This window comes from Chionomys nivalis, chromosome 14 (genome assembly GCF_950005125.1).
Source record: "Chionomys nivalis chromosome 14, mChiNiv1.1, whole genome shotgun sequence".
In the NCBI taxonomy this organism is placed as follows: domain Eukaryota; kingdom Metazoa; phylum Chordata; class Mammalia; order Rodentia; family Cricetidae; genus Chionomys; species Chionomys nivalis.
The window spans coordinates 1,004,275-1,026,168 of record NC_080099.1 but is presented as its reverse complement, the minus strand read 5'-3'; the positions used below and the strand labels follow the sequence as shown (position 1 = coordinate 1,026,168).

Sequence of the window (21,894 nt, the reverse complement as noted above, 5' to 3'; positions counted from 1 at the left end):
CTTTTCTCCCTTAGTAGCTTGCATAGCACCTTGGGAGTCAATGATAGAAAGTCCTTTGGGAGGAGACTTCCAGGTCAGTCCCATCTTATTCCCTCCAAGTCCTGTGTCCACAGTACAATGGGCCTTCCCTTCAAATTCTGGGGAGCAATGAAGGACAACAGCAGCAGTCTATGTTGTGTTAGGGATCTTTTGGACTCCCCTAACCAACCAACTCCTGAGGGATTTCTTGTACTTGATACTAGGGTTTTCACTAGGGAGTCTATGGTTCTTGGGGTAGAGTATTACGACCCCAAGTGTCATAACTTCATTTAACTGTGTGTGTGTATGTATGTATGTATGTATGTATGTATGTATGTATGTGTGTATATGCATGCATGTTATATATAATTCACCTAAACATAAAATAATATGATTTCTTATACCATTTTCAAACCTCGCAGTGTTAATTATTCCTTCTACTTCCTCTCCCTCTGTATTGCCCCATTTACTCCTGTATTGTCTATATCCTCTGCAGTGCTATGAAGGAAAATCTCCCAAAGATGTCCTGAAAAGGGTTGCCGCAAATGCACTGATGTCACTTCTAGCTGTCAGCAGAAGAGCGCAGAAGCATGCTTTGAGAGGTGATCTTCAGCATCAGTTGTTTCTATGGCATCTTGATAGTTGTATTTCCTGCTGGTTGTTTTTAATTTTCTTTGAACTAAAAATGTAAAGAAATTATAGTAAAATCTCAATGACATTTAAAAATGTTTTTAGCAAACAGTAATCATTGATTTACTTCTTTATTGTCTCTAAGATTTGTTTTATTTTTAAGTATGTATATGTATTTTCTGTTTGTGTGTGAGTGCGTTCATGTGGGTGCAGTTGCTTATGGAGGACAGAAAAGGGTATTGGATCCCTTGTAGCTTCAGGTCCAGGGTGATGTGAGCTGCCTGGCATGAATGGTGGGAACTGAATTCAGGTTCTACCCAGCCCTTTCTCCAGCCCCACATTTATTACTTTTCAAATACAATAGAGTTTGCTGGGAATACAGTGCCTAGGATGCACAGGACCTGTGCGTTTAACCCCCAATACTGAAAAATCAATTAATCAATAAAGCAAAGATGATACACATGATGTGTGTTTCTATTTACATGTAATGTTACTATAGAGACTACATATAAAGAAATTTCAAGCTTTAACCTATTACTCAGCTTCATATTGTTAGTGTATACATCCACATTTTATGTCTCTAACACACACAAACATAGTTTTTATGGTACAGTAAAGATAATAATATCCAATGGATAGTATTTTTATATAGATTTCATACTTCAGGGTGATGGTTTCTCTTCTAGACATCAGGATTACGGATCTGAGAGGTAAAAGAAAGTAACAGGAACACAAAACCCATCCGTCCAACTAATGACTTTGCTGCTAAGATGAAGCATGCAGCCTGCAAAATATAAAGTAGATCTGAAACGCTCACAAAAATAAAAACAAATGGCCTTAGTATTGTGCTCTTTCCCCCCTTTTAGTCATTATTCTCCCACAGATTGGATTTGTACAGGCGCTCATTGGCTTGAGTGTTAACCTTATCCCCTTCAGAGATGGAATGGCTCCTGACTATTGCAGGTTTTTTCTTTCAGCTGATCTCATTGAGAACTGCATGGAGCAGATGAAGCACATCAATGCACAACTGAACCTGGACTTGCTGAGGCCTGGGAAAGCAATGCTGAAAAAAAAGGTGACTTCAGCCTCTGAATTCTTGTGTAAGGGTGCATGGATAAAGTAATCCTGTCTCCATTACTCTCATGCTTACTGTGAGCACAAACAAGGTAGAAATCAATGTCTGACTTAGAACATAGGTAGAGGCAGTTTAGTTTCTGAGATTAATTCTCATTTGAAAATCTTTAAGTGAGACTTACATGTTATTCTTTCTTGTTATGCACAATTAAAATATATATATTTACATGATATATTGCAAAAAATATTTTATACAATGGAGTATTTGAATAAAAGTGTAAGTTTTCTAGGGAATGAAATCTGTAACAACTATAATTTATTTTATGTTTATATGTCAGGCACAGTTTGTACATTTCAAATTTGTTATGTCATGAATAAACACTGTAACAAAATGGTCACAGAATCCTGCGATTGATGAGGCAATCTCCTTCCATGATTCCCAGATGTTTGTTCTAGCATTGAATTGTTTGACTGAATATATAAATTATACTTTAATATAAACACTATAACATAGTGGCTATATATTACCCGTGACTAGCAATAATTGTGACCAATAACATTTAGACTACCTTTTTTTCCAGAAAATGAATGTATGTATAATATTTAAATCTAAAAATATGTATTCTACTTATTTTGTAGAATATATTATATTAAACTAATATACATAATACAATAAGAGAGATAGAGAAAATAGCTATGTAGATGCAATATTTGTTGATAAAGGTCTCAAAACAAAACAGAGGTCTCAAAAAATGATAAAAAACAAAAACAAAAACCGTACAGAAAAGCATATGACAGCAAATGCTGGCATCAATGTGGGGAAAGGAAAACACTCATTCACTGTTGTTGGGATTGCAAACTGATGCAGCCAGTCTGGAAATCAGTGTGCAGAATAGTTTTTCTGTAAAAACTATTAAGAAATCAAAAAGGAAGTGTAGAGATGGTGCAGTGTTTAAGAATACATACTACTCTTTTAGAGGACTTGAGTTTAGTTCCAGAAGATCCAGTGTCCTCTTCTGATCTTTGGATGCACTACGTTCAAGTGAGCATACCCACACACAGACTCATATATATATATGTGTATATACATAATTTAAAAGTAAGGTTAAACAAATCTTTAAAAGGAAAGACAAAACTTTAATAGTTTAACTGGTATGTGGTAACAGAATCCATGTTTAACAGCTTATTTTCCTGCTTCTTATTTTCATGCCTAGCCAAAAGTGCTGCTTCATCATTGGAAAAGTCAGCCAGTACCTGATGTGATTGAAAACAAGTCCATACTTGCCTTACTTTATTGGGATGAAACATGGAGGCTATTATATATCTGATTTCCTCCATGCTTGATGGGACAGAAATAGCTTTTTTTTGTGGTGCACACCCTTCTTGAGATATGGTCACCGTACCTTGTCAGTTTTTATAAAGTGTTGGTGGTTGGGCGTGATCACAGCACAACCGCAGTGTACTGTGACCGTAAAGGAGGGAGTTACTGTTTCCAAAAAGCACTGCATTCCTGTTTTTCAACTTCTTTGTGTCTATGCAGGAGGACGGCTTTATTAAAGAGCTAAGCATTACCATGCAGCTCCTAAGGAATTGCCTTTACCAAAATGAAGAATGTAAAGTAAGTAGAGCTGCGCGGAGTGTTGATAGCAGTTAAGGTAGTGCATTGCTGAATTTTTATATGAGGTAACTTAGGAGGAGTAGTGGACCCTCTGGATTCTCTTGTTTAAGATGTGTACCTGAATGTTTCTTAAGCTCAGAGTTAATTCTCAGAACTGGATGCATTTGATCATGTTGTCCTTCAGCACTAATTACATTCTTATTTATATCAAGGCTTGAACGTCATAATTAAGCCATAAATTCTGAACCTATCCTTCATTCTATATTGTTAGGCATTTAGATTTTTTTTTTGACTACAAGGGAGTAATAAATGGCTGTCTGTGTCTTAAGAAGTGAAGGTTTTTAAAGATGTTTGACAAAATGGTTATTCAAAGTGAATAAGAGATAGTATTTATAATTATAAAGAAAGATAAGCATGCATCCTACTTCAGACTAGATATTGCTTTGGTCATTGTGGTCATGTCACCTAAAGGAAGCCCCCTTATCCATGTCTGCTGTCTTCTGTGGCCTTTGCACAGTCCTCCTTGAGAGCCACTGAGTCTGCTTTGTCTCTGAGTGTTAGTTCTGCCCACTTCAGGAATCGTGATGGTACTATTGTGTGGCAGAAAATCTGAACTCTTGAAGTTGGTCCATCTGGAGTGACCTCACTTTTGAGGCATTAGCTTAAAGCTTTAGTGTTAAAAAACTGGTAAGACAAAGATCAATTGATAAATTTCTTTTGCTTTTAAATTTGTTCAGTTTATATGGTAAAACTGGAAAAAGCATGTTGTATCTGGAGAAACATGGTAAACATGTATTACTTTATCTATAATAAGTAAGATACATATAATAATTATTTTAAAACTAATTATTTATTTATACATTTGTGGTGTATGGCCCTATAGGCTCATATATATGAATGCTTAGTTACTAGGGAGTGGGACTGTTTAAGAAGGAATAAGAGGTGTGGCCTTGTTGGCAGAGCTGTAACATTGCTGGAAGAAGTGTATCACTGGGAGTGAGCTCTGAGGCTTAAAAAGCTCATACTCATCCAGTCTCTCTGCAAAGCTCTCAATTACTTACTTGTCTGTTTCCTACCATGATAATCATGTATTGACTGTCTAAGACTGTAAGCAAGCCCCTAATTTAAATACTTTCTTCTTAGGAGTTGTCTTGGTCATGGTGTCTCTTCACAGCAATAGGACAATGACTAGGACAACAGTTTATAATTTCCCGAACATGGAACATTTGCGAGATGGCACCTACCTATAAAGATAAATGAAATAAGTACTCTTCTAGCTGTTTGTTCACATTTGTAGTGTACTAGGCACTTATAAAAGTGTGATTGTTCAGTAAGTCAAGTATTTCTGTCTTTCTGAGTTGTAAAGAATAAAGTCAAAGAATAATTGCATTACTCTTGAGTGTAAATATAAATCTGTGGGACAGAAATCCTTCATTTTTTTTTATTCCAGCTTAGGAAATATGTCCTTATCACTAATTATTAATTGTTAGGGTCATAACTCATAATTAAACCACCTTCTGCCACCTCACATTAGTTTATGCACATGTAACATTAAGGAATTTTTATGTTGAATAGATTATATGGCCGTGAGGCAAACGAACCTAAACAGTGGTTAGGACTCAGGAGGGCGAACTATTATACTCCAGACAAAGATGATAAGGCTTACCTGAGCAGGGAGAAATGTAAAGGGGGTGTATAGTAAATCTGAAGAGTTGGCATGAAAGAAGAACCCTATAGAACGATTTCCAGACTCCAGTTTAAGCTGCTTACAGTGTGGGTGTAGACAGAGCAGAGTGCAGGGAGGAGGCTCCCAAAGCTCAGGCTTGCCCGTGGGTGTGCTGCTTAAGCCTTTGGGAAATTCAAGTGGAGAATCTCTTGTAGCTGAGTTTTATGGGCCTGACGAGCTATACAATCTGGCAATAGTAGAAGTATGTAATTAATATTTGTACCCAGGATTCTAGTTGAAATTTACCAAGACGGTATATTATAACAGCTTTGGTAATGTATTTGGAACACATGTAGAGAAGGTAGGAAATCAGAGGAGTGTAGATATAAGACAGAAGGACGGAAATGAAGACAAAGAAACTTGTAGTAAGTGCCCCAGTGCTGGAGAATTTGGCAGCCACAAAGGTTAGAGTGGTCTCAGTGAATCATCAGACAGGAAGTAAACTGAAGGAGCTGAAGGTGAAATGCAAGAAATGGACACGACAGCAGTGAGCATTCTTTCCGCAGCTAGGTCATTGCATGACATAAGTATATTTGGTGCTACTAATGTGTAAACCACTTTAATATCATCAGAGAAGTAATCAGAGAAATGCATAAGTTAATGACTAGTTCATAAAAATGTCTACATATTTTATTAACTGATGGAAAGATCAAGTCCCTGAGGAGACAGGAGAGTCATGTTTCCGAGGGCAGATGAGTGTATTAATTTCTGACAAGAGCACTACTGAATCTCTGCCAGGCAGAAGAAAAGGATAAATGGATGAGAGAACAGATACATATGGGTAGAATGGAGGATAGATAAGAATTCAGACCTGATGATTTCTTTCTTTGTGAAGTGAGTGGAGTCACTTGTTGCCAGGGGGACTGAGTGAGATGAGTGAGAAGCATGAGGAAGACGATTGGTAGTAACTTCAAAACCTAGATAGTATTAAATATTTTATATGACTTTCTACTTCATTCTACTGTTTGGTCCTTTGCGCTCTGAAATGGTTGTATAATTATGTGCCTGAGTACTCTAGTTCATGTGGGTATAGAAATTACCTTATAATTCTTGTTTTAAAAAGATAACTCCTGCACTTCTGCAAGCAACTGTATCTTATCAACAGTATTGTCCCAATCTTAACTGATTTTTAATAAAGCCTAAGTTACTTAGAATCTGTTCAAATTATACAAAAGTAATCATTAACTTCTGGTACTCATACACATTAAAGATAATCTTAGGAGAGAAAACAAAGTCACTTCCTCTTGAATTCTCTACTTCTCTCTCAGTACCATCCATCCGCTTGTAGTTTGTGGCTGCTGACTAGCTGGTAATTTGTCTGTTGTGTGAGTCTGCACTTGTGTTGGAATCTGTGCCTATGTCTGTTGCTTGACGTGTATGTGTGTCTGATAAGGCTTTCCTCTGTATTTATTGGCCGACCTGGAAAACATGGTGTGGGAAGGAATGGGTATTCTTTACAGAGCTCTTTAACAGTGATTGGTAGTTGAAGATGTTACAGACTGCAGCTGACCCAGAATAGTACTCAAAACTACAAACTGACGTCATCAACTTATATCTATTATATGTTGTTTCCTTTTTTATTTATTTATTTATTTTTTGGTGACAGATGCTTATTTTGAAGTCGCTGCCAGCCTATTGACTGTTTTCAGCAAACGATTACCACAGCACACATATTTTTTATTCGATGTTGGGGCATGGAAGAATACATAAAAGTTTATGCATTTAAACTGATTGTATGAGAAATCCAAGGGATACATTGTTCTTTTACAGGCAGGTTAAACTTAAATAATACAAGCACATAGTCTTAAATAATTTCAAAGCATATTATTTACTTGATCTGGAGGTCTGTTGAACCCCAAAGTTCAACCTCTTTGGGGTCAAGTGCTTTTTTTTCTGAAAATTGTGTCTCCTCATGTATACCATATGCACATTAAGAGAAGAATAAAAGCAAACTTGATTAGAGTATTTTCTTGACTGCAAATCTCTGACCATGTCTGAGTCTTTTGAAGAGTTTATGTCTTGCTGAGAAATAAACACTTTCCTGCATATCTTACATGTTATGGAAACTGTTTTCTATAGTTCTCTCACTGACATATGCGAGTCACCCTTCTGAGACTGGGCAGGCTCCCGAGCAGGGCCGCCCAATGTGAAGCACTATTGACTGGGAAAGGGCCCTCCTTATATGCAGCAAAGATGAATTAAACTATTGATTTATGGAGGTGACAACTAATTGTACGTAATTTTGTATTTCAGATGTCTAGACTAATGACTGCTCTTCCTTTTCCAAAACAGGTGGCAGCTCTTGAAGCGCGCCTTGTGCCTGCTCTGCACTCTCTTTGGCCTTGGCTTTTGATGGAGGATTCACTGATGCAAATTGCCTTGCAGTTGCTTTGTGTCTATACTGCTAATTTTCCAACTGGTAACTAGAATCAAATGTTGTTTTCTCTAATAAATTAAAATGCTAGTTTCATATGATGTTATTAAGCTGGACTAGAAAAATATGCATGTTGATGTATTTCTCCTTATGAGTGTATGTGAGTCAAAGGCTCTGGATCTTACGACTCCAGACCATTTTAAGAATATATTTGTTGGCCTGGCAGAGTCACTGGGTAGTTCAGGAAGTACACTGTCCTGATTATATGGCTATGGGAAACTGTATACAGTGAGAACATCCAAAGGGTGAAAATTTGTGAAAAAGACAGGTGACGATTAGAACCATTATCGATTTTCTAACAGAAGACAAGCATGACAGAAGTTAGTTTAAGCTACTGTTGTCCTGCAAGGGGACAGCCCATCTCTAGGGCTGAATGTACACATCAGCATTAGGCTTTCAATGCTTGTTTGCAAGTGTTATAGGTGGGTGACCAAGTCATTTTGACAGACATATATGCTTACCAGCTTGTGTTTTTAAAAACTAGGAAGTGGAACAGAGGCAACTCTGTGACAGGCTTTTTCTTTCAAAGGTTGCAGTTCTCTCTGTTGGTCCAATTTTGGACAGTGTGTTCACACTGCCCACAGAGGCGCCCCCAGCAGCTCCCTGCTGCTGTGTATCCTGAAGCTGGCTTCCCAGATGCCTGCAGAGAGCAACACCATTCAGCAGATGGTTTTTATGTTTCTCTCAAACCTGGCCTTATCTCATGACTGCAAGGGAGTAATTCAGAAGGTAAGTACTTAGCATTTCCTATATGTCATAAAAGAATTGTTTGGCAAAATAGCTCTGTCAATCAAATTTCATAAGTCATTTTCTAGGACTGCTTTATATGATTTCAGAACACTTTGTTTTAAAGGTTGGTAAAAGAATTAAGAAACTAATCATTTAAACCAGTTTGGGAGGCACTAAACCTGAAACAGGAGTAGACCCTGATTATGCCATGTCCTTCTAGTTATCTCATTGCTTTTAAATTGTGTTTTGCCTCAAAAACAGTGATTTAAAAAAAAAAAAACACTGGTATCATACAAATAATATATTTGATCTGTGCATACACCAGTCAAACAACAACAATTTCTGTTCATATTATGGTGACAGAAAGCTGTGTAAAATCAAAGCCCTTTGCCCCAGTTTCATTTTACATCTTAATGTCATAAAGTGCCATTTTATGAGGATCTGCAGTTCTGAAGCTTCACTTCTTACACTAATTCTAGCTGAGTGTATAAAGGAAGGGACTGAGACAAATCTAGTACACATGTACAGGGCACAGAGCGTCATTATGGCTGTATATGAACAGAGTCCCTGATTGTGAATTTTAAAATGTGAATATTATCAGACCATCTGTTACTAATGACAATGATTTGAATTTTTTTTTTTGCTGGTTGGAGGTCAGATAGGATTTGAAGGAGTTAAGTATCCCCTTCTACTGCTTCATGTCTTTGAACCCTGAAAGATAATTTAAATATAACCACCAAATAAGTAGAAATAGCTCTCTTACTTAAGAAATTGATTTATTGGTCTTACTGTGTAAATATTTTCAATAATTTATTGCTGTCAGCTCACTCTGGCTCATGAGTGTCCTCATTACATTTTTCAGAAATTTCTCAAGTCTGGTGAAGTGTTATCCTGAAGTCAGCCTTGGTGGGAGCATTCACACCATGTGACTTGGCATATACTGTAACCAGTGCTCTGTCTCACCCTCAAGCCAGTTCAGTTAGTTTATTTACTAGCATACAGCTAGATAATTTCTTCATGTATGTGCTAATATTTCTCTCGTTCATTTATATGAGTATATGTGCATATTTATATACATATATGCCATGTATTTGAATAAATATATATGTGTATTTGAATATATTTCTTCATAAATGTTTTCATATATATGTATATCTTTGTGTATACATAAACAAATGTGTGTGTGTGTGTGTGTATATAAAAGTTCTGAAAGACCATCTTGAGACAGATATATGGGATTAGCTTCTTCAAAATGAGAGGTATGTACTTGTTCATAAGTTAAATGAGAAAACACCTGTAACTATATTGATCTGAAACAACTTTACTTCTGTCAGACTTGTTAACTCCCATGCAGGGTGGATTTGGGCTTTATTTCCTTTCCTCCCACAGGATATCTTTAATGAGTAGCAAAACTGCCAGAAGGCCAATAAGAAAGGTAACTCAGGAGGCCAACTCTGAATTATTAACCATAATAATTGAGTTGATTATAGTTTATTTCATCTATTATCAGGAAAAATATAGCAGGCATAAAATGTAATCACTATTTTGTTCTTGCCTTTCCATTTATACTTGGAAATGTATAGATGAAGCATTTGGAAGAAAAAGAAATTAAAACTAGAGAAAAGAATATCAAAATACTAGTTAATTGGATACCAAGGGATTAGAAAAATAATGAATAAGACCTGAAAAGAAAATAATATCCTGTGTTTACCCACAGAGCAATTTCCTACAGCACTTCCTGTCCCTGACATTGCCCAAAGGAGGAAGTAAACATCTCAGCAATCTGGCCATTCTGTGGTTGAAGTTACTCCTGAATATATCATTTGGAGAAGATGGACAGCAAATGATCCTGAGGCTAGATGGCTGCTTAGACTTACTCACAGAGATGAGCAAATACAAGCATAAGACCAACCCCTACATACCTCTGCTGATTTTTCATAACATTTGCTTCAGTCCTGCTAATAAGCCTAAAATCCTGGCTAATGGTAAGTAATCACATTGTGGGCTCATTTCACACGTTGTGATGTTTAGTTCATTCTACTCACAATAAAACAGAGTAGCTCTATAATTTCCTGCTGTATTCAGGAATGGGTCTAGCCTCTGTGTAGACCAACAGCTGATGTCCCACTGGATACAGTAGGTGAGAGGACAGCTGGGAAAGAGCAGCCGTGGGCAAGGGTGCTCCAGTCACAGCCTTTGCTTCTCTCTGTCTCTTCTTGATCTGCTGTTATTCTAGTTCCCCCTCATTTCTTATTCATTTTCCAGCAAGTGAAAGCTTTCTGGAGCAGCTGTTCCAGTAGTAACTCCTGCTCTTCACCCTGCCCTGTGTCCCTCCCTTCCCCAATCCTACCTCTCTCCGTAGCATGATCACTGTCTGATGCACTATGAATTTTATATGGCTCACTTTTCTACATTGATACATAGGCTGTTTAGAATCAAGAGGTTTGTGCCTGTCAACAGGAAGCACTCCTTAAGCATTTAGTAGTTGAGAGAAATCCTGACAGAGTTGAAAGCCATAACCAGATAGGGAAATTAGCCTTCCAGGCTTAATTCTCTGAGATGAAGTATGTATATCTGGAGGTAATTCAAAAGGACTCCTGGAAGAGAAAAAGAAACAAGGAAGAAATTGGAGGAATCTGTTTCTGAAACCATAACTTGTCCAAGGTTTCTGTCCTGCCTGGTTCCCGCAATCGCTAAGTCCCAAAGAAATCACACAGAGGTCTGTATTAGTTATAAACTGATTGGCCCATTAGCTCAGGCTTCTTATTAACTCTTATAACTTATATTAGGCCATTATTCTTGCCTAGGTTTGCCACGTGGCTCAGTACCTTATCCAGCTAGGCAGTCACGCTTTGCTTCTTGTGTGACTGGGTCAGGACTGCGTCCTCTTCCCAGAATTCTCCTGTTCTCCTTTACCTGCCTCTACTTCCTGTCTGGTTGTCCCACCTATACTTCCTGCCTGGCTACTGGCCAATCAGCATTTATTTAAAATATAATTTACAGAATACAGACCATTGTCCCACACCAATAACTACCAAGTAAATGAGTGTAAATTTCATGTGGAATTTTATAGAAGACACCCTATTGTGGTGGGGGAAGATACCGACTTTGGCTGCCCATCCATCTGGTCTTGAAGGCCCCTCTCATTTTACAACTTCTCTGAAACTAAATTCTTCATTCACAAAATACTTCCTTCTTTACTGTAGTAAGAATGAGATTATAAAAACACAGAAAGTGCCTAGCCTTGTTGCTAGTACATAGTAGGTAATATATTAATCCTCCTTTCCTTCCATGCTTTAAACCTATTTTTTCTCAGAGACTTTACCACCCCAAGTTTTCAAAGTGAATAGAAATGATACTGTGCTCATGTTTTGTGTGCATATTTTTTGATGAAATTTTTAGAATTGCTGAAAATATTATAGAGAAAATTGTTCAAGTTCAGTCAGCTTCAAATTCACCTGAATTGAAATGTATTTGTACACAGTCTTCTCCCACTCCTCTGCTGACGGTGCTCCCCCCACCCCCACCCCCACCCCCGGGAGATGTTCGGCAGTGGCTATCTTTCAGTCCTCTTCCACTGCATCTGCTTTGATCCTCACATCTGTAAAATAAGAGTAAGTCCCACTTCAGGTGATAAGATGCACAGAGATCATCTGCTGACAGTCCTGTTACATGGGAGCAACTCAGTAGCACCTGCTTTGTTTATTCCCCATTCTCAGAGTAAGTGTTTTTCCTCCCTAATTATTATAACTTTGCTGTGGAGTCAGGAGAAGTAAAGGCTTTGGGGGAACTGAGGAAATCTACAGTTGGCACTTTAGATCTCTGGATTTCTGTTATGGATTTTCCTGTAATCAGCAGTGTTTTCTCTCCTCCATTAAGTATTAGGCAGATGGACATAGTTGGAGAGAGTTTACTTTTCCTACTCTCTTACCCTTGACCTCAGTGGGCTTTCCAGGTAAGAGAGCAGCTGTGCAGGCTCCATGTAGAGCTATGAGAACCTGTCACAGGCTTTCCACATGGCAAGCTAGGGAGTTGGCTTTAGAAGAGGCAGTTAAGTTACAGAAATTACTTATGCAGGCTGTACCAAACTTGCGGTGTAAATCTCTGCATTGGGCTTGACCTGGCTGCTAAAAGCATCCACACACAGCCTTTCTAGTTCAGAGTGAGTGTCTTTTGTAAAACCAAATAAGTGCCGTACAAATTCACATCAAATGTCCCAAATTATGGGAAAGATAGTGGGAAATGTACAGGCCAGTGTTGATTGAAAGCTTGTGTCCAGGTGGACAGCTCTTTTGCCTGTAGGAAATTTGCCACTATTATTGCTTAGCTTTTGTCTAGCGCATCAAAAAGAAGAAAGAAATAATGATCTTCAGGTGAGACTCTTATAGCCTGTCCTTTGTCCACAAAGCTGGAGCTATAAGGATTAGGAGAAATAAAAATACTCCCCCAGCCTCCATCTGGATGGATAACAAACAGATTGCCTCTCCCAGTCTTTTCATTCAGGAGTACATGTTCTTGATGTGATCCTTTATTGGTTGATAGTGATCCTGAGTGTTGGCAAGTGAAATTCCTCTGCTAGATAAAGGACAAGTACATGTTAGACCTCAGAGAACTTCCACAAATAACTTTTCAAGGCACTAGCAAGAAGAGTTAATCAAGTACATTGGGAAATTTGGCCATCTGAGTAAGAATCAGAACAGGAAAGTATACCAACTTCTCTACCTAGATTATAAGTAATTATAAGTATTTCTTTTATTTCAGGATGTTCTATTGGACATTGTTTCTTTAGGTCATTAGAAGCCTAAATTTAAATTAATATGGATATCTGTCTTTAACAATATACAATTTACGTACAGCAAAGAGAGATAACTTAGGAACAAGAAACTTATTATCAAAGTATTATTCAGAATGCAACAGAGAACTAGAAAGATGAGAAATGATTAAAAGCATAAAAGTTAAGTGAATAGCAAATACCCTGAGACAATCTAATATGTTTTAATAAAATCCTAAATGAAGACCGAAAGAGAATGGGGGGTAAAGAGGAATAATGCTTATTTCTTTTTTGAGCAGGGGAAGAAAGGGTCTATTTCAATCTTGTAGCCATCAAGAAAAGCCAAGGCTACGTGGTGGTGTCACAGAGAGCAGTGAGTCAAACCAATGACTTGTGGCAGTGAACATTTGCAAGATAAGATGTATGGCCTAAAGGGCATACTATGTGACTCAGCAGGCCGCACTACCTTCCATGGCTAAATTTTCCATTTTCTTTCCCCTCCCTCCCTCCCTCCCTCCCTCCCTCCCTCCCTCCCTCCCTCCCTCCCTCCCTTTCTTTCATTCTGTTTGTTGGTTCTGGTTCTGGTCTTGGTTTGTCTCTTGGTTTTGTTTGGATTTTGTTTTTTCTTAAATTTGGTTTTGATTTGGGTGGAGGGCAATTGCAAGTGCAGAAGGCAAATGCAAGGAGATGAGGAGATAAGTTGGATCGGAATGCATGATGTGAAATCTGTAAAGAATCAATAAAAGCTTTAATTTAAAAACAAGAGAGAAAGAAAAGCTAAGGCAGGGATACTAGGCATGAACTTAGAGCAAAGCCACAGAGGAATTCTACTTACCTGCTTGCTCCCTACTTCTGCTCAGCTAGCTTTCTCATACAACCCGCACTGTGTGCCCAGAGTAGCTCTGTCTTCAGTGGGGTAGGCCAACCTCCATCAATTAGTAATTAAGAAAAGTGCCTTTCCCCTTCTCACCCTTACCTCCCACCCTGGGCATGAAAGACCACTGGCTAATCTGACAGAGGCGGTTCCTCAATTGAGGTTCCTTCTTCCCACGTCTTGAATTGACAACCAAGAATAGCCATCATTAACAGAGAAACTAAAAACTATATAATATATATACATATATATATATGTATATATATATACTGAATTTCATCTGTAGTTTCTGTGGCTCAACCCTATGCTTTTCTGCTTTATTTATTTTTCTATTTTGTTTTTTGAGAATTTTATACAATATATTTTGATCATACTTTCCCACTCATACTCCTCCCAGATCATTTTTTTGGTTTTTCGAGACAGAGTTTCTCTGTGGCTTTGGAGCCTGTCCTGGAACTCGGGAGGCAGAGGCAGGCCTGTCCTCAAATCTTGTCTGTGCTGTTCATATAGTCTCAGATGTATGTATGGTCTTCACTAGAGTGTGGTTCCTTTCCTATTTGTCTCCTCTTTATCTTCTTGACGTGCCTTATAGTTATAGTTAAGACTTTCAGTGATATGTTGAATATGATGGAATAGAGTGGAAATTCCTGCCTTGTTCAGTGGGATTATAGTGGGAATGTTTTGAGTTTTGCTCCATTTAGGATGCTGTGCTTACACACCATCCACCAGGAACTGCACTCTTAAGGAAAACTGACTCTCTCAGAGCAGCTTCAGTGGCGGGAGCTTCTTGACTAGGGTAGAACTCTATGCCCATCTCTGTCCAGGCTAGGGTTCAGTCTGGTTTGTGCTTATCTTTTACATGCTGTGGCAACCGTTATGAGTTTATATGACCATGTTCCCTGGTGTGTCTGGAAAATGGTTTCCTTATAGTCATTTATCACCTCTAACTTTCATGAACTTTTCGCACCTTTTTCCTCAATGATCCTTGAGCCTTGGGAAATGTGATATAGTAAAGATGTTCTATTTAGGGCTGAGTATTCCACAGTCTTATTTTCTGTATCTTGATGCTTATTGGTTGTCTGTGTTTATCACCATCTACTGCAATGGAAACTTCTCTGATAAGCGTTGAGAAATCCATTACTATATGATGCAATGAGAACTTGTTAGAAGTTGATTTAATACTATATTCATTTAGCACAGTGGTTTTCAACCTGTGGAATGTGACCCCTTTAGGGATCACATATCAGATATTCTCTATATCAGATATTTACAATTCATACAGTAGTGAAATTAGTTATGATGTAGCACTGAAATAATTTTATGCTTGGGGGTCACCATAACATGAAGAATTTATTAAAAGGTCATGGCATTAGGAAGGTTGCAAACCACTGATTTAGCAGAATAATAATGGTAGGTTCTCTTCTAGGTATGACCTATCTAGCAACAGGTTCTTGCCAGCAACATATCTCAATATAATAAAGCAATATAGAGTAACCCCACAGCCACATCAAGAAGAAGCTTCTCTGATGTGCATTGAATGAGGCATGAATCATTTATCCAATCTTTGACTAACTGATGCTCACAAAATACTCCCATTGATTTCATTTCTTAAGCTTTTATATCCAGAGTTAATTTGTAATTGTCATTCAGTCATGAGTTGATGAATGGAATTATATTCTAAACTCTGCCCAGTAAATTTTAACCTGATAGTAGTATGCTGAAAGTGCTTCATGTCCCGTGTAGGATATGTTCATTTAACTGACGTGTCTTTCAGCTTTCTCACTAAGCCAGCCTTGGTTAAAACATTTCTTGAATTCTTAGTATTTATATCTAACTCTTGTTGATTCAGTTGTAATTCTTTAGTCACTTAAGGTATTCGAAACTAGGTTTATAATCAGTTTCCTATTATCTGTTTCCTGTTATCTGTTCTTGTGTTTTAATTAGAATTCATACCAACTTCTTTAACTTGAAATTTTTATGTGCTTTTTTTGTTATCCATGTTATATTTCATGATAAAGTATTGTCTTTAAATATTTTTATTCACTTGCTTTAACAACGGGCTAATACATTAATTAGCCTGTAAATGTGGCTTATTAAAAATTATAAGTTAAAATTATTTGTTAAAGAAGTTATGATATAAACTTTGTTAAATCATAAATCTGAATGTTTGGAATATAAAATTACTTGATAATTTTCAGTTGGAACAAAATGAAATTACATTCATATTTTATGTAGCCACCCACAATCCATATGCCAAATTACATTTGATAGCTATTTATATAGACTAATTTTGGATAGGCGATTTTATAGGAAAGCCATGGGGAGCTGGGTAATGCACATGAGGTATTCAGGCAGGAGAGGGCTGTGTGGGCAGAAAATGACTACATTTCACTTGCTACCACCTTGTCATTCTAGCACACAAATTAGTTTTTACTTTATGGGACTTTTTTTTCCTTTTTCTTACTTACAAAAAATTTGAACTCCTTGCAATAAAGTCACTTGTATTAGTTACTTTTCTGTTGCTATGATAAAATATACTGATAAAAACCAAGTTAGGGAAGGAAGGGCTTGTTTTGGCTTACAGTTCCAGAGTGATAAACTCCATAATGGTAGGGATGGCATGGCTGCAGAAGGGAAAGAGCCCTTCAATCATAGTAGAGAAGGGATAACAATAGAAGGGATAGGTGTCATTGTGGTAAGGAAGGCATGGCTGCAGAAGGGAAAGAGCCCTTCAATCATAGTAGAGAAGGGATAGGCGTCATTGTGGTAAGGAAGGCATGGCTGCAGAAGGGATAGTTAGACTCCATCATGGTAGTGAAGGCATGGCTGCAGAAGGGATAGTTAGACTCCATCATGGTCGGGAAGGAATAACAGCAGGAGGAATAGAATCCATCATGGTAGGGAAGGTGTGGCAACAGGACTGTGATGCCCTCCTGACAGGAAATATAATTGTCACGTTTATCCCCACATAGGAAGCAAAGACAGGAAGTAGGGCTATACAGCCTCACAGCCTACCACCATTAACATATTTCCTCTAGCTCTGAAGACTCTACCTCCTAAATTTTCCACAACCTTCCCTAGCAGTAACATCAACTGGGGACCTGGGGACCCAGTGTTCAAAATAAGAGTCTGTGGGCCACATTTTTTATTCAAGTCACAACATGATTTAAACAAAATGTTAAGTTGTTGAATTTTCATCCAGGTGGTATTTATTGAGCCCCTATAACATAATGGCACTGTGATTTGAATACATTATCATTAAAGAGACAACCCCCTTAAGACAGTTTAGGTTTTTATTTGGGGGGGGGTGCTGCAGAAGAGTCTCTGTAAGGATTAAAACCTACCAGCTTGCAAGCTGAGGTAAGTAAAGGGAGAAGGGGGAGGAGAGGAAAGAAGACAAGATTCCTTTTAGGGCCTGAGAGTGCCCTTGCTTTTAGTAAACAAAGAATGGTGAGTAATGAATGAAACAGTATCATGTTGTCAATAAACATCTCCTATGGCTAGCCATTATCCAGGGTCTGGTGGGTATTTAGACTTTAGTTCTGGAATGCTAATTAACTGATTTCAGCAAATTGTCACCAAGATGGAAGAACTTTTTTAAAGGGCGTGGCCATGGCTACTGACATATTTCTCTAGGCAGATAGAAAAGAGGTTGCAGCAGTCCTTGTACTTGTAGCTCTCCCTGCTGGACAAGGAGGTCAACATCCTCATCTGGGAGATCTTGGGGCAGTTTCTGCTATCAGAAAATTTGGAAGAAAATGCTTGAGCAAGAAATCTTTCCTCAGTAGTCTCCAAGCCTGCTGATATGTTCTAGCAATCTTATGCTCTCTCTTCAAGAAATATGACCCTAAAATCATTTAAGAGATGGCCATCAAGTCAATCTAACTGCTTCCAGTTACTGTTGGAAGCATAGATGGGTTTAGAGAGTATCCATTCTTGTTGACCTTGAGATATTTGAGGGTAGTCATTGGATCCAGGTAGATGGAGTTAGAGTATTGTAGAACCATATGAGTGTGGGTCAGCTTAACTGAGAGTAGATAAAATCAAGACTGCAGTTGCATACACAATATCCAGTCATTGATAATGTCACCACCAAGGATGCAATATATTTAACTCATTTCTATGGTGAAGATCCAGAGGTCCAGTTTTATAACCGTTGGCCAATGGGATAGTGGTGTTTGGTGTAGTCTTAGTTTGATTTTGTGGATTTTCTAAAGGAGAAACTAGCAAGATTATCAAACATATATAAATGGTGGGATGTTCCTGGTAAAGAAAAGCATGTGAGCCGGGCAGTGGCGGCGCACGCCTTTAATCCCAGCACTCGGGAGGCAGAGGCAGGCGGATCTCTGTGAGTTCGAGACCAGCCTGGTCTACAGAGCTAGTTCCAGGACAGGCTCCAAAGCCACAGAGAAACCCTATCTCGAAAAACCAAAAAAAAAAAAAAAAAAAAAAGCATGTGAGTCCTTCAGGTTGATTACACTTGGAGTTTCTGCAATGGCCTCACCCGCGGTGTCAGTAGCCCAGATGTCAAGCCTGAGCCATTGTTTATATCATTATCAGTGGTTTAACTTTCGTTATACTTTTCCACTGGATGTTTAAGACCATGCAGGGGGCCAAAATTAATCACTCTTTTTACTTTTGAGGCTAGTTGAGGGTCTGGTTCTCAGGGGCCAATCTTTAGATCTGCTGGGTGGTTAACATGTAAATAGTTTGCTAACACAAGTGTTTCACCTTAAAAAACAGAATGTTTTAAAAATTATACAACTTAGAAAACATAATATGAAATTTAATGATATATGAAAATAATAAAAGTAAGTTTAAATATTGTTTGAAACCTCCTGACAATTGCCTTTGAAGTAAATGCCTCTGAATCTTCACTTAAAATGATCAGACTAGCATACATAATTAATAGGTCTTTATTCTCCTCTCTGGTAGCTTTTTAAAAATGAACATTTCTTGTATATTGAAATGCCATCAAATCAAATTTTCTTGTGCTATAAAATAAAAAATTCCCATTCTATAGTATATTTATATAGTGGTGATTATGCTTTTATGACAGATCATCCATTTTTGTACATGTGAAAATGGGAGCTATAGCAGAATAACTTAATATAATTCCTAATACACTTAGTTTTGCATATTGTCCTTCAATGAATAAGCTTTTGTTGAACTTGGACCAGAAAATTTAGAGAGCACTGATATCCAGATCATCTGTATCTGTTGTGAAAAGTTTGTTCCAAGATACCCCTTCATATGCCTCAAGTTGTAAAAGATGTCATTTGAGGGTAGGACCTTGTATTTTTATTCTAACGGGACAATTACTCTGTGTATTGTTGTGGGCTGGTTCTAGATAAGAATACAGGGAAGTATGTGGAACTGATCTTTTATAATGTGCTTATTTGTAGAAAAAATCATTACTCTTCTGGCTACCTGTTTAGAAAGTGAGAATCAAAATGCCCAGAGGATTGGAGCGGCTTCACTTTGGGCTCTAATTTACAATTATCAGAAGGTTAGTTTTTAAAATAATTGTTTGAAATGGAGGGAGGGGAATTGATGCAGTTAAATAATTAGGACTCTTAGGATGCATTCAAGAGTATCAGACGGATGGATACCAGCTAATAGTAAATAAAAAGTATCAAACCCGTTCCCTTTGTTCATTCATATGATTAATAATCTATCAATTAATATTTTCATTTAATTGTTTCACCAGGGCTCGATTCAGAAGGGTAATTCTATTTAAGTGAATTTCCCTTTTGATTTCAATTAAATTGTAAATTTGTTGTAATTTTAGTAAAAAACATTTCTTTGTACAGATGTGCCCAGGATAAATGCATCTTGATGGAAGACTTAATAATAGTTTTATCCATGCATGTAATTTGCCTTTCTCATGTATATACCATCACTTAATTGTACAGTGATCTCAGTCTCTGTAAGATCAAAGTACAAGTGCTGCCCAGAGAGAATTATAGCAACATGGGCTAAGCACAGGCTTGGACATCTTGAAGTCCCTCAGTAAATATTTATATACTGAGAACTTGTAGTGTTTGAAATACTTAATCTGAAATTTAATAATTGAAGTAATGAGAATTTCCCTAAGGTTGATTACTCAAAAGTAATAAACTGAGGTTAGGGGAGAAAGAGTAAGAATGAAGGGAAAGATCCCAAACTATAGAAGAGGCCAGGTTAGCTTAGACATGAATGGAGTACAGTGGGCTTGACACAGTAGGCTGAACTGGTATCTAACTGTCTATATTTCTGTATCTTAACTCTATGCTGTTTAACACCATAGTTAGTAATAGGCAATTAGTACTCTATTATCCTTATCCTCAGTATTTGGGAATAAAGCTAACTAATAGATTGTCTTTTCTTTTCCAGGCAAAAGCAACTTTGAAAAATCCATCAATAAAAAGAAGAGTAGATGAAGCATATTCCATAGCAAAGAGAAGTAAGTTCTAAGAGATTACAATTAAATTTGATAAATACCAAATGAAATTTCTGGTTACTGAAATATTTGAATAGGACAAATGATAGTTTTGTGCATTGCTTTTATAGATGTTGAGAACTATTATAAAGTACTATCAGAGGGGCTCACATTTAGCCCATGCTTTTCATGGTAATGATTTCTTTTGACATAATAAAATGTTCTAATAGGTGAGTATTTGAAATAAAAAAGTTTCTTAAAATGCGTCTTTGATCTTTCTCCAATTCAGTTTTTTTTTTTTCTCCAGCTGCTGCTACTCCACTATAGAGTGTTCTTGGGTGATAAGAATTGGGCCTAATTAGAATTAACCTTGAAAAAAAAACCTTTGATTTAACATCAGGAAACTAAAGTCTTCCAGGCATATGTTCAACAGCCCCTGTAACCACATTTCCCTGTGATCTGCAGTCATGATTTCAGAGCATATTAGTCATTTGAAGTGAGCCAGTTTTCAATGGGCATTATTCTCCAAACACTTTTATCTAAAGATAGCAAAGTATGTCTCTCCTGTACTGTAGTAGATCTCTTGGTTTTTAATGTTTGTCTCTGGAAAGAAACGTCTTTGGTTTGTTTCTAGTTGTGATCTTGCATTTCAGGATGAAGTGAGGAATTGGGCTATGTTAATGTTTATGGTTTTAGAGGGATGGGATGTAAGAAACAGTATGGTGTTTATTCTGGATTATAGCTCATTTATGTGGGTTACGGAGATGCTTTCTTAAATATGCTTCAGATAAGTTATTGATAAGAAATGAATGGAAATGTTAAACATTAATTTTATAAATGTAAAATAATTTTTTAATTCTTGATATCAAGAGCATAAATATCTTGCTAATAAATCTTTTTCATAGCTTCATGTAGGAGTGTCTACCCCTATGTGGGGCATTAAGTTTAATATACTGGTATTTATAACTCTTATTTTCCTATATCAGCTCTCTCCAATTCAGAAGAAAACCCTCTAAATGCCTACTATTTGAAATGCCTTGAAAATCTTGTACAGCTGCTTAACTATTCCTGAACCATGAGCTGGTCTACTCCAGAGCTGACTGCCATCCACAGGAGATCTGGATCAGAGGCCAACTTTGTGTAGCAGCTGCTCCCTGAATGATGCTGACTCTGCAGTATCAGTATCTGCCTTCCCTATGAGACATCACTGGCCATATGAAAGGAGTGGAACTGGTGACCCTCCACTCTGTTCATTCCTGGCAACCTTCCAAAAGTGAAGACTTGCTGACTCAAGATGCTGCAGACATAGAGTTCTGGCATTATAAACATTTTTATACTTTTCTATGTAACATGTTCTGTAAAAATCCTATTTAATAGTTATTTAATAAAATAATATTTTAGAAACAAAAACTGGCTAGTCTTACTTAAATATTTTTAAGAGTGTATTGTATTCTTTGAGAACTTCATGTATGCGGTGTAGTTTGATAGTTATTTGTTTCCCGCTTCTACAGTTCTGACCAGAACACCTTCCCACACCATGCCTCCAATTCTAACTTTACATCCTCCCTCCCTCCCTCCCTCCCTCCCTCCCTCCCTCCC

At 37.5% G+C, this 21,894-nt stretch overlaps 1 protein-coding gene across 1 annotated transcript in view; it reads left to right on the top strand.

Moving 5' to 3' along the window:
- Positions 1 to 21,655, top strand: part of Rttn (rotatin) — a 139,796-nt gene extending 118,141 nt beyond the window's left edge. The window contains exons 41-49 of the mRNA XM_057789236.1: positions 515 to 620; positions 1,626 to 1,723; positions 3,263 to 3,340; positions 7,359 to 7,485; positions 8,030 to 8,229; positions 9,947 to 10,214; positions 19,280 to 19,383; positions 20,250 to 20,319; positions 21,282 to 21,655. Of these exons, the coding sequence (XP_057645219.1) occupies positions 515 to 620; positions 1,626 to 1,723; positions 3,263 to 3,340; positions 7,359 to 7,485; positions 8,030 to 8,229; positions 9,947 to 10,214; positions 19,280 to 19,383; positions 20,250 to 20,319; positions 21,282 to 21,367 (1,137 nt within the window). The 3' untranslated portion in view covers positions 21,368 to 21,655. The remainder of the gene's footprint in view (positions 1 to 514; positions 621 to 1,625; positions 1,724 to 3,262; positions 3,341 to 7,358; positions 7,486 to 8,029; positions 8,230 to 9,946; positions 10,215 to 19,279; positions 19,384 to 20,249; positions 20,320 to 21,281) is intronic.
- Positions 21,656 to 21,894: the final 239 nt, after the last annotated feature.